This window comes from Doryrhamphus excisus, linkage group LG7, assembly GCF_037039965.1.
Source record: "Doryrhamphus excisus strain RoL-2023G ecotype Guam linkage group LG7, RoL_Dexc_Guam_v1.1, whole genome shotgun sequence".
Taxonomy (NCBI): Eukaryota; Metazoa; Chordata; class Actinopteri; order Syngnathiformes; family Syngnathidae; genus Doryrhamphus; species Doryrhamphus excisus.
Genome location: NC_136363.1, coordinates 9,488,224 through 9,501,365, shown reverse-complemented (window position 1 = coordinate 9,501,365; position 13,142 = coordinate 9,488,224). Strand labels below are relative to the sequence as shown.

Below are 13,142 nucleotides of genomic sequence, written 5' to 3'. Positions count from 1 at the left end.
GTTGTCGGTGAGGAGTTTGTGGAATCGGATCATGTAGGCCAAGAGAAGAATGCATATTTGCTCAGTAAATATGCATTCTGAAATGAGCAGGTTTGGGCTCCTTTAAATATTAAGCATCGGCTTCCTGCATTGTTGTGTACACACCCCAAAATACAGAGTGTTTGAGATTGTAGCCAGTGGAAGGGGTTAAAAATGATGCAGTGAAAGAAGACACCCAATAACCCACTTTTGCATCATGGGTTGTTTTTTTTGTTTTTTTTGAGTGATTAAAAAATGTGATCTCATCCCCCCGACCTCATTCAGTGGAACCATTGTGTTCTCATCAGAGTTAATGCATAAAACAAGCTTTTGAATATGGGCCTTAACTGATCAAATCACTCACAACAGCAAGCGCTTGAACTCTAGACATTGTTGCTTCTGCTTGCATGCCATGTTGTGTAACGTCCTCTCTGAGCCAAGTAGGTTGCGTTTAGGATGCGTGGATGTATACACATCTGTGAGGATATATGATCCAAGGAAGACTCCAGAGATGAGTCCAGTACGTCTTATGCAACAGCATAAATGACAATCAGAGACATGCTGTGCTAGTTGCATTGTATTTACATTGGCATGGTTTTCATCACAGGATCACTCAGTCGCTCCCCTCCAGCTATTCTGCTGAAATCTGAACATTCTTCACTAATCTTCAGTCTTTCTCACTGGGATACACAGCTCATATTAGCAGCTTATGTTATTATACTATAAGTATGGCAGAGTGTATGCGTGACATGACAGGTTTATGGTCTGCATTATGGCTAATAACATAAATGGATTTCTCCTCTGGGTATTATGAGCAGGCCACCATGAAAAATATAACATGACATCTCAGATTTTTGAAGATATACTTCAATGTTATCGAACCCTACAATCAAGTACAGTAGTCAGCCATCTCACATACAAGTTACCCTGTAAATAATCAGTTTTCTAGCTCATTCACGGGAATGGGATCAGATGCCACCACAGAATGGTAGAACTGGTAAATTCGGCATCATGTTGCCCGCATGTAACACCAAACTTTCATTTGTGAGCAGGGAGGGACACAGTATTACAAGCATCCTGCTGCTGACCTCTCAAAGGCAGTTTGAAAAAGCCCCTACTATCAAGGTTCATATACAGTGCATCCGGAAAGTATTCACAGCGCTTCACTTTTTCTACATTTTGTCATGTTACAGCCTCATTCCAAACTGTATTAAATTAATCTCTTACCTCAAAATTCTACACAAAATACTCCATTATGACAATGTGAAAAAAGGTTTTTTTGACAGGTTTTGAATTTATTAAAAATAGAAAACAAAAAAATCACATTTACATAAGTATTCACAGCCTTTGCCATGAAGCTCAAAATTGAGCTCAGGTGCATCTTTTTTCCACTGATCATCCTTGAGATCTTTCTACAGCTTAATTGGAGTCCACCTGCAGTAAATTCAGTTGATTGGACATGATTTGGAAATATAATAACTGTCTATATAAGGTCCCACAGTTGACTGTGCATGTCAGAGCACAAACACCAAGCATGAAGTCAAAAGAACTGTCTGTAGACCTGCGAGACAGGATTGTCTTGAGGCACAAATCTGGGGAAGGATACAGAAAAAATTCTGCTGCTTTGAAGGTCCCAATGAGTACAGTGGCCTCCATTATTCGTAAATGGAAGACGTTTGGAACCACCAGGACTCTTCCTAGAGCTGGCCGGCCTTCTAAACTGAGCGATCGGGGAAGAAGGGCCTTAGTCAGGGAGGTGATCAAGGCCCCGATGGTCACTCTGTCAGAGCTCCAGCGTTCCTCTGTGGAGAGAGGAGAGCCTTCTAGAAGGACAACCATCTCTGCAGCAATCCACCAATCAGGCCTGTATGGTAGAGTGGCCAGACGAAAGCCACTCCTTAGTAAAAGGAACATGGCAGCCCGTCTGGAATTTGCCAAAAAGCACCTGAATGACTCTCAGACCATGAGAAACAAAATTCTCTGGTCTGATGGCTTTCTGATGGTGTTTGTGGTCTGACATGCACAGTCAACTGTGGGACCTTATATAGACAGTTATTATATTTCCAAATCATGTCCAATCAACTGAATTTACTGCAGGTGGACTCCAATTAAGCTGTAGAAAGATCTCAAGGATGATCAGAGGAAAAAAGATGCACCTGAGCTCAATTTTGAGCTTCATGGCAAAGGCTGTGAATACTTATGTAAATGTGATTTTTTTGTTTTCTATTTTTAATAAATTCAAAACCTGTCAAAAAAAAACTTTTTTCACATTGTCATAATGGAGTATTTTGTGTAGAATTTTGAGGTAAGAGATTAATTTAATTCAGTTTGGAATGAGGCTGTAACATGACAAAATGAAGAAAAAGTGAAGCGCTGTGAATACTTTCCGGATGCACTGTATAATACTTGTAAATTCTACCACTGAATGGCTAATATAGTCATGAATTAAAACACAAACATTATGTTTATGTGCGGTCCTGTATATGGCAGAAGCACTCCAAGTATGCAGCAGAAAAGCTGGTTAAACACCATGCAAAATGTTTTTGAGAAAACTGCTACAAAAATGTTTTGAGTTGAACTTGTGGGCGCCTCTGAAGTCATCTGTGGGTCTGATTCAGCAGTTGACTAGACCTGTGCCAGAACATGGTACAAGTGATTAAGTCTTCATCAATAGGTGCAAATAGGGACTCCAACATGAGCCATAGTTAGGCCCCCTTGTAAAGTCTTTCCCAGTTGCTGGCTGACGCCACATTGGAGTTGTGGATCTTTTGTCCGGCAGGAAATTAGATCTTCCTCACTGCTATTGTTGCACGGGTGAATAGGAGTGGCTCGGTGGACGAACTTGTGTGGCTCGATTCATGCAAAAAGGCAAAGCTTTGTACAGACAAAAACACATGACAAAGCAATAGAATCAAAGCAAAAAAGATGGGCTTGATTTTAAAGAAAGGTAATCCTATTTTAATTGTTGCTTCTCTTTATCATGCAGCAGCACAAAGCTATATGCTATGATTTATCACCCCCCTGCTATAATGTCATTATTTATTGCAACAATATTGTGGCACCTAATTAGTAACTAGAATGCTGAGTCATTCTCTCCTTGCGGTGAGGACTTCTTCCCCTGCTTTTGTCTGCAGTCAGCTGATGTTCCTCTGCACGCAAAGGTCTGCTGACCCGCTGCAGTCAGATCAGGTGCATGATTGTGTGTGTGTGTGTGTGTGTGTGTGTGTGTGTGTGTGTATGTGTGCGTGCAATGATGGCAGAGAGAGCCTGCTCTACAGCATAAGCTCATAATGACACGGACATATAAGCGCTATTGTTAGTGAGATAGCATGTCACTGTCGATTCTAATGTGGATCAAGGTGCTTTACCACAAATGGGAATTCAGTCACCTACCCGGGTAGGATTTGGCAAAGTGCATGAGTGTATGCCTTCGTGGAATTTGGTATTTGGTCAGAAAGATTGACCCAATGTGACTCCTGATTCTCAGCCATCATGTGAAGTCAGTTTTATTAACATGTCTCTAAGACAGAAGGGAGGTTATCAAACACAAGCCACTTCATACAGCATGAATCAGCCAAACCACCTGAAATCCCCTCCACAAAGTCTCAAAGAAACCATTTTAGTGGTATTAGTGTTGTCCTGCTCACAAATATATATCTAGTGCTCATTGAGACAATCATGTTATGGGTTCAATGAAAAGGGGGCATTTTAGGAGCTTTGGTAGAGCTTATTTTTTTCATTGCGTCACCAGTTGAAAATCAATATTTTTCTACTATTTGGACAGTGACAATCACTTTCAACACAACAGGGCAGGAGAATTGAGTTAAGTCTTTCCCATCTGTGTGTCTATTACAGGTCTGATACTGTCTCCCAGGCACCATGTTGCCAGCCGGGGCTCCAGATTTCACCTGTTTTCTCATATCAAATTACACCAATCACGTGACTTGTAATGAGGTAAACCTCTGTGCAGATTCTTGCACATAAAGGGTTTCAAGAAGTGACACTTGCGCACATGATTATGAATATGTGTGTCGTGTCATTGGCAGGTCGTGGAGTGGTGAGACACTCAGTTAGGCTTTGCGTTGGCCCTCTGTGGAGGTGAAATTAAGTTTGGCCTGTCTGTGGAGCTAATAAGCTCTGTCTGCCTTGAAACCCGACCACTGGCAGACATGAAAGGCGTCAGAAGGAGGGCTGCTCCACTGATGCTCACATTAGAGAAGGGTGTGGTAGCTCACCCCATATGCTCAGACAAGCTAATAATGCTGGCTGGGACTGAAACAACTGCAGGGTAATTGGTCATATGTCAGTGCGATGATCATTTGGCTTTGTGGGCTCGCCTTTAATGATAAAACTGTCATTTTGGCCAATCGTTTACATGGCAGCTGCTTATGTGTGCCTACTGAAGTTAGTATTTAAGCACAGATATGCAAGAGTATGAGGGTTATGCACAAGTTTATTCTTAGATATTAATGTGTTGTGTATTTACAATTACTATGATATTTATAGTGTTCCAAAAAAAATCTAATTCTCCTTTCAAAGTTTTCCTTTTGAACCAAAGATTCCAATACATTTGGAAATAAACCCGAGGCCAGCGACTGATGGGCCGTCAGCTGACTCTGTGTCTGTAATAGCATCATAGATGTGCTTTTGTAGATTTTCTAATGCTATGCAGGGAGAAGAGAATCCATCATTATGCTCCTCTTTATATGTTATGTAAAAAGATTCAATCTGCAGATAAAGGCCCTCCCCTGCTGTCTCGGCTGCAACCGAATTGAGATTTCTTATACAATCTGAGCTTTTATTATCACTGTGGATGAAATCTGCTCTGGTTTAGAACAACCACTTTACTGTGTGTGTGTGTGTTTGTGTGCGCAAATAGCCTGATAGGTTTAGGGGCCCATAAACCTTTTCGGTCAAGTAGTCCTGACCCTGGTGCAGATTATTCACTATGACCTCTGACCCTGTACATACTGTTCTTGTGGTCTTTTGTTTTCATGTTTGCAGGTGTCTGTCCGTCCGTGACCCTTCAATCCAATATGTTCCAAGCCCGCTTTGTGTGTTTGTGTGCGTTGACGATCTGGCCTATAAGCTAGCCAATAACACTCTTCTGGTGGGGAGGTATAGAAGGCAGTGGGGGAAGGGAAGAGGATATGGCTAGTTCACATCATCATGTTAAAGGAAAAAAACAAAAGTATTTTCATCACTCCAAATATTGTACACACAATAGTGTATTTCAACTTAGCGTTGATGGTGGAACTTTCACAGCGATGGTTAGCATGTACACTGTAACATTCAATTTAACCAATATAAAAGTGTAACATTAAGGACTGCAACTGGAGCACACAAACTTTAGCACTAGCAATGTAATGTTAGCATTGTAGCTCACATGTGAGCTACAATGCTAACATTACATTGCTAGTGCTAAAGTGCTACACTATTAATCATGTTAATCATGTCAGGTTCGCCTATTTGCTGAAGGAAAAACAATTTATAGCTCCTACATCTGTAGCTGACTGACACATAGTTGGCAGAGCTCCAAGTTTTATTTTAAGATATGTAGCAAAGCCTGCTGTTTTACAAAGGCGCCATGAAGTTTTTTTCCTTTTAAAAAAAACTTCCAGTGACCATCTGAGTGCCTTCGCTCTCCAGAGTTGTAACCAAGTGAGGGAAGTGATTTCTCCCACATATGGTGCACATAAACAGCGGCTTGTGACGCATACTGTTACAGCATCATAAAAAAAGTCCATTTTGCACAATTGTGGACCTATTAAGTGTCTTTATTGTTAAATAAAAAGTGCATGTCCTCCTCTCATGCTTGAACATGCGTGATCCACCCACACGCACAAACATACATAAACATGAACACGTGAGCTGTGTTCCGCAACTCTGATGACTGCAAACCTGCAACATGAGGGTTGGGGGTTGGAGGGAGGGAGCAGCGCTGCGGCGGATCGTTTTGGTTTACATTCGCTTTTCCTCATTTGGCTCCCAGTTCTCATGCACAGCGTATTAGGGGCCAGCTGTGTTGGCCCGCACACTACACATGAGCCTGATTATGACTCAGTATTGCATTACTGACATTCCGCCATAGCCCTCTTTTCTGTACTCCCTCTTTTCTTCCCCTCGCCTCCCTCCCTCTCTATCCTCAGGCTGGGCAGATTTGCTGAGCAACCGCCTCCCCTCCTCCGCCTCCTCTCCCTCCTCCCTCTTTTACCCCTCCCTTGACCCCCCTTTGCGAGGCCTGTGCAACGCTTGAGCCACTGTTGCTTCCAATGGAACTACCTTGCACGAGTGGACGTTACACATGTTGCTCTGCTGCTCACCTCAACGCACAATATTTCACACACAGCTGTTGAGAGGGAAGAGGATATGAGCGGGAGGAGGGGTGGGGGTGGAAATTAAAACCCACCAGGGATGCGCATACAGTGATTGGCTTTGTAGCTCATTACAATGACCTCTATATACTGTAAATGTGGAAACGTGTAAGTGTGTGTGTGTTTTCATTAAAATGACGGGCGGCTACGTGACAGGTAGGAAGGAGCTCACTGTTTTAAAAATCCCACACTGCGATAATCCAGTGTGAGGAGGAGGAGGAGGCTCATACCACTCGTCGCTAGCCCAGCCTCGATGCTGCCCACCGCGAGTTAACCGGGCCTAGCCGTCTGTCTTTTCAGCCCCCGTGTGAGTCTCTCTGCTCTGTGCTCTTTCCTCTCTGTCACTTCCTCCCTCCTCTTCTCCCCCCGCCTCACTCCTCTTTTCGCTCTTACCTCTCTTGTGTTCTCCTTGCCAGTCAGCCCCTCCCTCCCTCCCTCGCCTCTTCCTGACTTCTTTTCCTCCCCCCTCTCCTCTCCTCTCTCGCTCTGCCTCTCCTCTCTCTCTGTGTCACTGGAGAGCGTCTCAGTGTGAAAATGCCATCCTGCTCTCCAGACTGTTGCCTCTTTCAGGCTGTGGAGGTAAGAGACTTTGCATGCGTTTCCTTCTTTTTGTGGATGAGCAGGCAGAGAGTGTATATGTGTGTGTGTGTGTACATGTGTGTGTGTGTGGTTGGCAGTGATTGAGCCCTTCACTGAGGTCCGCTTGCCTTGCATGCCGATGTTTCACAAACTTTTCTCAAACAAAAGTCACTCGTCATGAAATCACTTTTTTTATTGAGGGGGGGGTGGCAGGGAGGCGGGTGGGAGGAGAGTCTTCTGGCTTCAGAAGGGGCAGGGAGCGCTGTGACGTTTTTTTCCCCCCTCGCTCTCGAGCGTCGCTGTGATGGGGCTTCTGGTGTTTTGTGCCATTTCTAGGCCACTGTCGCTTGTCGTCGTCCTGTGCGTTTTCCGAATTGTTCGACTTGAGTCGTCCGTTAGCTCTTTTCGCGTCTTGTTTCATGCAATTTTCAACAGTTGCTCCCGCTTGCTTTGTGTGAAACACAGGGCAGCAGAGTTTTCGAGCAAGAACGCCTGCTCTAGGCGCAGGATGTGAAGTACGTAGGTGTGCGAGCATGCACACACACACACTCACACACAGAACCATGCAAACATGTAACGCCTTCTCTCTGACCTAATGTACGTCGTAGCTGTGGTTTTAAAGCACTTTCTGGTGTTCATTCGCTCATATTTATTGCATGTGTTCGTGTTCCGTGCTGCATGCGAGAGGAGAGCGTGTGCTTTTTGTGTGTGACTGTGCACATGGAGTGGTGTGAAGCAGCTGCTCTGTGGTTATCTGTGCAGCAAACACACTAGCAGGCAAAATTAGAGCCAGTTTAAATGTCGCTTTGGGCACTTGGCTGAACTGGTTCAAAATGGCGCAACAATGGGAGGTGCTTTGAACTGTGCCCGCTTGCTGCTCCCAGTGGTGGCATATTTAAGGACATAATCAAAATGTCGTCCAAGTGTGAATATTTTCCTTCTCGGCCTCGGTGTCGGCGCGACAGAAAACACGTCACCGTGCGATGTGCGCAAGCACGTTTACATGAATATCCGGGGATGTGCTTGTGAGGGAGTTTGGTTGAGCCGTGGACAAAAGGGCTGAACCCAGCGTGCAGGCGCCAGTTTCCGGGACTTTGCCCTGTTTTTTGTTTTTTTTTTTTGTAAAGAAACTCTCGTGTTTGAGAGTGATGTGAGCTGCACTTTAAAGGATGGACTTGACAAAGCATGTGATGACGGAGGTAAATGAACTATCCTGTCTTCTTTATTCCCTACATGTCAATTTCCTCAAAAGCGGCTTATGCCGTGTCGCGCCAGCCTACTGTTGCGAGACTCCTTGCGGTGAACGTGACCTTGGCCATGTGTGTTTTTCAGATAGTGAAGGTGTGGAGCGAGGATGGGGCCGGTAAAGTGGTGGAGATCCCGGCGGACATGACTGCCAGAGATGTGTGCCAACTCCTGGTCTACAAGAGCCACTGTGTGGACGACAATGCATGGACGCTGGTGGAGCACCACCCCATCCTTGGCCTTGGTAAGCAAACACCGAGTAGGGTAGTGCACAAGACGGTCAACTTTATTACGTCACTGTCACATTTACACAACAGTTTAGCTAACACTACAGCCAATTACAGTGCAATCCCTTTTTATTTAATCGATCTACAATTGACCCACAGCAAGCCCACCCAACACACGTTAATAAAATGCTGTAGGTGTGGATACTCTTGTGTTAGAGTGTATCTTCACTTAAGCATGGCACCAGGGTTCCTATGCCTTCTGTACATCTCGAGGAGGTGGTCGCGCTGGCAGGATTAAGCGTTTTTCGGCTCCCAGCAGGCACGCACGGTTGTTCCCTCTGCCAATAATAGACTTCAAACATATCTAAGACATTTTATTTTCTCAGTCTACCCTTTTGAAGCTTTCCTTAGCTCCTTTTTACGGGTCTGTCTTTGTCCACCGTGAGGCTTTCCCACTCCCACAGTTGTATTTTTAGAGTCAAAGGATCGCTTTGTGCTTTGCTGCCTCATCTGCGTTTGCTGGAAAAAAAAGGGCACTGAAGAAATGGAATGTGAGGTGAGCTGTCGAGGGAGGGAAGGAGGGAGGGAGGGAGGGGAAAAAGGCAAGCAAAAAGAGGGAGAGAAAAAGAGGGAACAGGAGGGAGGAGGGGTGTGGGTGTGCATGTGGAGAGGGCCTGGACTAAAGCGTCATACCAGAGTCGCAAGGAACCAATCGTGTATCTCTGTCGGACGAGCCCCTAGTGCGACTGGCCAATCAGTCTTTACTTAACCCGCCATAGGAAATTCCCCCCGCTTGCACACACACACACACACACACACACACACACTCTCAAAAAGGGAGGTCAAACATTTCCGCTCATGCATTCCAGCCATGTTCTTTTTTAGCATGCAGCAGTTTGAAAATAAGACTGCATGAAAGAATGATGTCCTGCTTGTGTATACCCTGTCACTATCAATTCCCTATCTGCTTTAGATCATATGTACACACCTACGCACGTTAACACGCATATACTGTATGTGCACTGCGGTGATCACGTTAGGCCTGTGTGATCTCCTAATGTGCGCTCGTCTGCGGGCTTGCTGCACTTTGCTTATGGCTCCTCTGCTCTCGGCAATCAGCCTAAATAGATGACATCATCTTCCTGCAATGCTCACACCACCGCCACCCCTCCCTCCCGCACTCCTTCACTCCTTCCTTCCATCTATCCTTCCGTCCTTCCTTCCTTCCTTCCTTCCCTACCCCTCGCCATCTTTTGCCACTTCTTCCCTCCCCTCCACCTTCACTTTCCTCCCTGCTTGCCTACCTCACAGTGCCTCTTTTCTTTTAACTGCACTTTATACTCTTTTTACTCCTACAGTATTATATCATTGTGGTAGGTGAGAGCGATCTTATTAGCTGCGCACACTGTGAAGCACTATGCCATGGTCCTGTTGTGTTTGAACGAGCCAAAAGTTGTACAATTTGGAACATTTTCCTCTTGTGTCTATTATCAAGTTTTATGAGTTTGAAGAGTTATATACATACATACATACGTACATGCATACATACACACCTTGTATTCTGTGACTGGTTGTGCATCTAGCGTGTGATATTAGACTGGTTAACGTCTGATTATACTGGTCTGGCAGTTTGTTTTGTTCTCATTCCAGTTGTCTTTGGTAGAACTCAAGCAACTTTTTGCGCACATAAGATTTTTGATTTGGATCTTCTGTGACTGGTTGTTGTGCATTTAAGTCTCAAGTTTGTTAATGCAGCTGTAGGCTCCTGTGTTAGCTTCCTCTGCTAGCCAACTAGTTGTGTATGTCTTTTGTGTGCTTTATGAGTGTTTTATTGATTTTGACAGCTGGATATTAAACTGGTAGTTAAGCATATGAAAATGTTACTTACAGCCTTGATTGTACATTTAGTTTTTGATGATGGTTGGGCTCTGGAGCATATAATTCCAAGTAGAATTGCTCTGGGTAGGAAATGTGCAAGCATGGCTCCAAAGTCATAAATCATACCAGACTGTGAACACATTTTTGATTCATGTCTTTGCTTTGAAAACTCCCCTGAGGATGATACCAAGTTAAGCTGCCTGTGTGTTCCCCATCGCAGAGAGATGCCTGGAGGACCACGAGCTGGTGGTTCAGGTTCAAGCTTCCATGAGCAGCGACAGCAAATTCCTCTTCAGGAAGAACTATGCCAAATATGAATTCTTCAGGAACCCCCTGGTGAGTCGCTTGCATCCCAGTGTTGACCTTTCGGTGACTGCTTTGCTTTAAGCACGCAGCCCTGCACACACCCACACTGACACCACACACTGTCAAGCTTCACCACCTTTCCTGCAAGATGAATCTCGGCTTGCTACCAGAAATAACTTGGTAATCTCTCAATATAGTCAATATTTTTCTTATGAGTTGATGGTCCGAATAAAAAAAATGAATGATAAAACTTGTGAAAAATACAGTTAGCATTGATGCTAAATAACCATGAGGGTCCTTTGGAGTTTCTGTTTGTGTGTTTTCAATTGCTACGCCCTTTTTGTAAGCCATAAGTAGCAGCATTCATTTCAGAAAGTGCTGTTGGCTCGCTTGCTAGCTAAATATGGTGGATGACGCCATGATGGGTGAAACTATTATTGCTATTCAGCCAAACATTTAATATAAAGCTCACTTGCCTCCAAGCTTCAATGCGTCCTCATGCAATACATCCTCATTGATAGTGTAGGTGACGGCCGCACAGACCTCTGTAAAGTAAGATCGAATTTTTTTTTGCATTGTACTTGAAATAAAAATGATTAACTGGCACTCATGTATATAGAATTTGTCAGTTTCACGTTGATATATCCAGTGTTAGGTTGCTTAGTTCAGCTGAACAAACAGGCTTTAAGGGTTAAAATGGAAAGATGTAAGCTTATTTTAAAGGGTACTTGCACATGACTTATGCTCCACACCCATGCATCATAGTATAACTAACTTACATACAATTTGCACCTCAGTCAAGGCTATTTTAATCTTTTATGTGTTGGACCATTTCATGCGGTGAGCTTAAACATATCGGGCACAAAGCTCTTGGTCCTTTTAAGGACACAAAACCTCAAACTTGCACAGCGGACATTTTGGCGTGGCATCTTTTGCTGATGTGGACTCAGCATGGGGCCCGCGCCTCACTGGGCCGCTACGTGACGTGCCGGCTTTACAGTGACATTATTGCCGTGGTGATTTAGGTGTGTGTCAGAGCCAGCAGGTGACCTCAGCTCTGTGGGTAATGAGTGCACTAAAACACCAGAGTGCTGGCCACAGCCTGTCAATCACACTAAGAGTGGCGCTGCTGGCTAAAGGGGATTACATCAGCGGGTGAGATCATACTGCATCTACTCCCAGGCTCAAGTGCCTCTCTCTCTTTCTTTATCTGCCTCTCTTTATCGCCCAAGCCACTCGTCTCTGAGTCCTTGTGCTCGTTGCACACACACACAACAACAGTATTCCACGTAGAGAAGCATAACCCCAGCTTGTGCATACACTAAGTGGTTTCCAGTTGCTCGCTCTCAGTCCAGCACTCATTGTCACCACCTCTCTCTGTATTTTTCCATGCAGAACTTTTTTCCAGAGCAGATGGTGGCTTGGTGTCAGGAGTCTGATGGCACAATCCCTCAATCGCAGCTCTTGCAGGTAAGGAGGGATGACTCAGAGTGCTGCACGTGCAAGTGAATCGTTATCTAACCCTTCCTTTAATCTGAAAACCTAAAACCCCACATGAGCTGCCCTTGAAAGGAGTGAAACCAGAACGAAATGTCTCATCCTGGAGGCTGTGACAAGGACATCTGTTGTCTAAAAATATGCATGAACATACACACAAGAGTCAGTGCAATCTGCTAATTACATTTGCCCGCTACTGCTGCACATTTATGAACACGGAACATGAAACCAAACCGTTTTATTACAGCCTTATTTTGTGGTTCCTTTTCAGAACTTTCTCAACTCAAGCAGCTGTCCAGAGATTCAGGGCTACCTGTACATGAAGGAACCTGGGCGCAAGTCCTGGAAGAAGCTCTACATGTTCTTGCGACGCTCCGGACTCTACTTCTCCACTAAAGGAACATCCAAGGTGATTTACACGCTGATCTAGTGAGATCCAACACAAGTGTCATGTTCAAAACATTGTATTGAGAACTATATATGACAGTGTATCTGTCATAGATAGCAGGTTAAGGTTTTAACTTAATGGTATGGTGCACATCAGAAAGAGGAAACATATCTCTTGGTCATTTATCAACAGGTATATTGCACAACACAGCAGCAATAGAACCAATGCTGCAACACCATGAAGGAACAAACCTCTCAGCTGGCATTAATACAGCTGATGGATTCATTGTACATGACAGTGTGGCAAGTGTAACAGTTTAGTAGCGCATCCAGAGGTAAAGTAAAGTTGCTGGATGCTGACCACCCGTACTTCAAATACAGATAATGCCAGCTTGTTACAACTGTTAAAGACGATGTTTTTTTTAATAGAGACGGCGTTTATTTGCTGTAGTAGACCAAGCATCTGCCCAATAGATGAGACTCGGCAGTAAACTTAATAGCTGCGTTAATTATAGCATTTATGTTGTAAATGTGGTCATTGTGTGCCATTGTGTCCACTTGCATATTAGAAATCCATGTCTCATGGGATACATGGTGGTTATCGACTAGTTCAACAATGGTGCTAGTGTAG

General features: G+C 44.4%; 1 protein-coding gene across 9 annotated transcripts in view; it reads left to right on the top strand.

Annotated features, from left to right (window-relative positions):
• Positions 1-13,142, top strand: part of LOC131101367 (growth factor receptor-bound protein 10-like) — a 38,938-nt gene that overhangs the window by 14,663 nt on the left and 11,133 nt on the right. For 7 of the 9 annotated variants that reach the window (XR_009119191.2, XM_058046411.2, XM_058046412.2 and 4 more), the window contains 4 exons: positions 8,304-8,460; positions 10,542-10,657; positions 12,023-12,097; positions 12,396-12,533. Coding sequence is in view for 8 of the 9 variants with exons in the window: in XM_058046411.2 (XP_057902394.2) it covers positions 8,304-8,460; positions 10,542-10,657; positions 12,023-12,097; positions 12,396-12,533 (486 nt within the window). In the remaining variant the exon portion in view is untranslated. Of the gene's footprint in view, positions 1-5,462; positions 6,972-7,222; positions 8,171-8,303; positions 8,461-10,541; positions 10,658-12,022; positions 12,098-12,395; positions 12,534-13,142 lie in introns of those variants that run through there. The other 2 variants (XM_058046417.2, XM_058046418.2) reach the window with 2 other exon arrangements.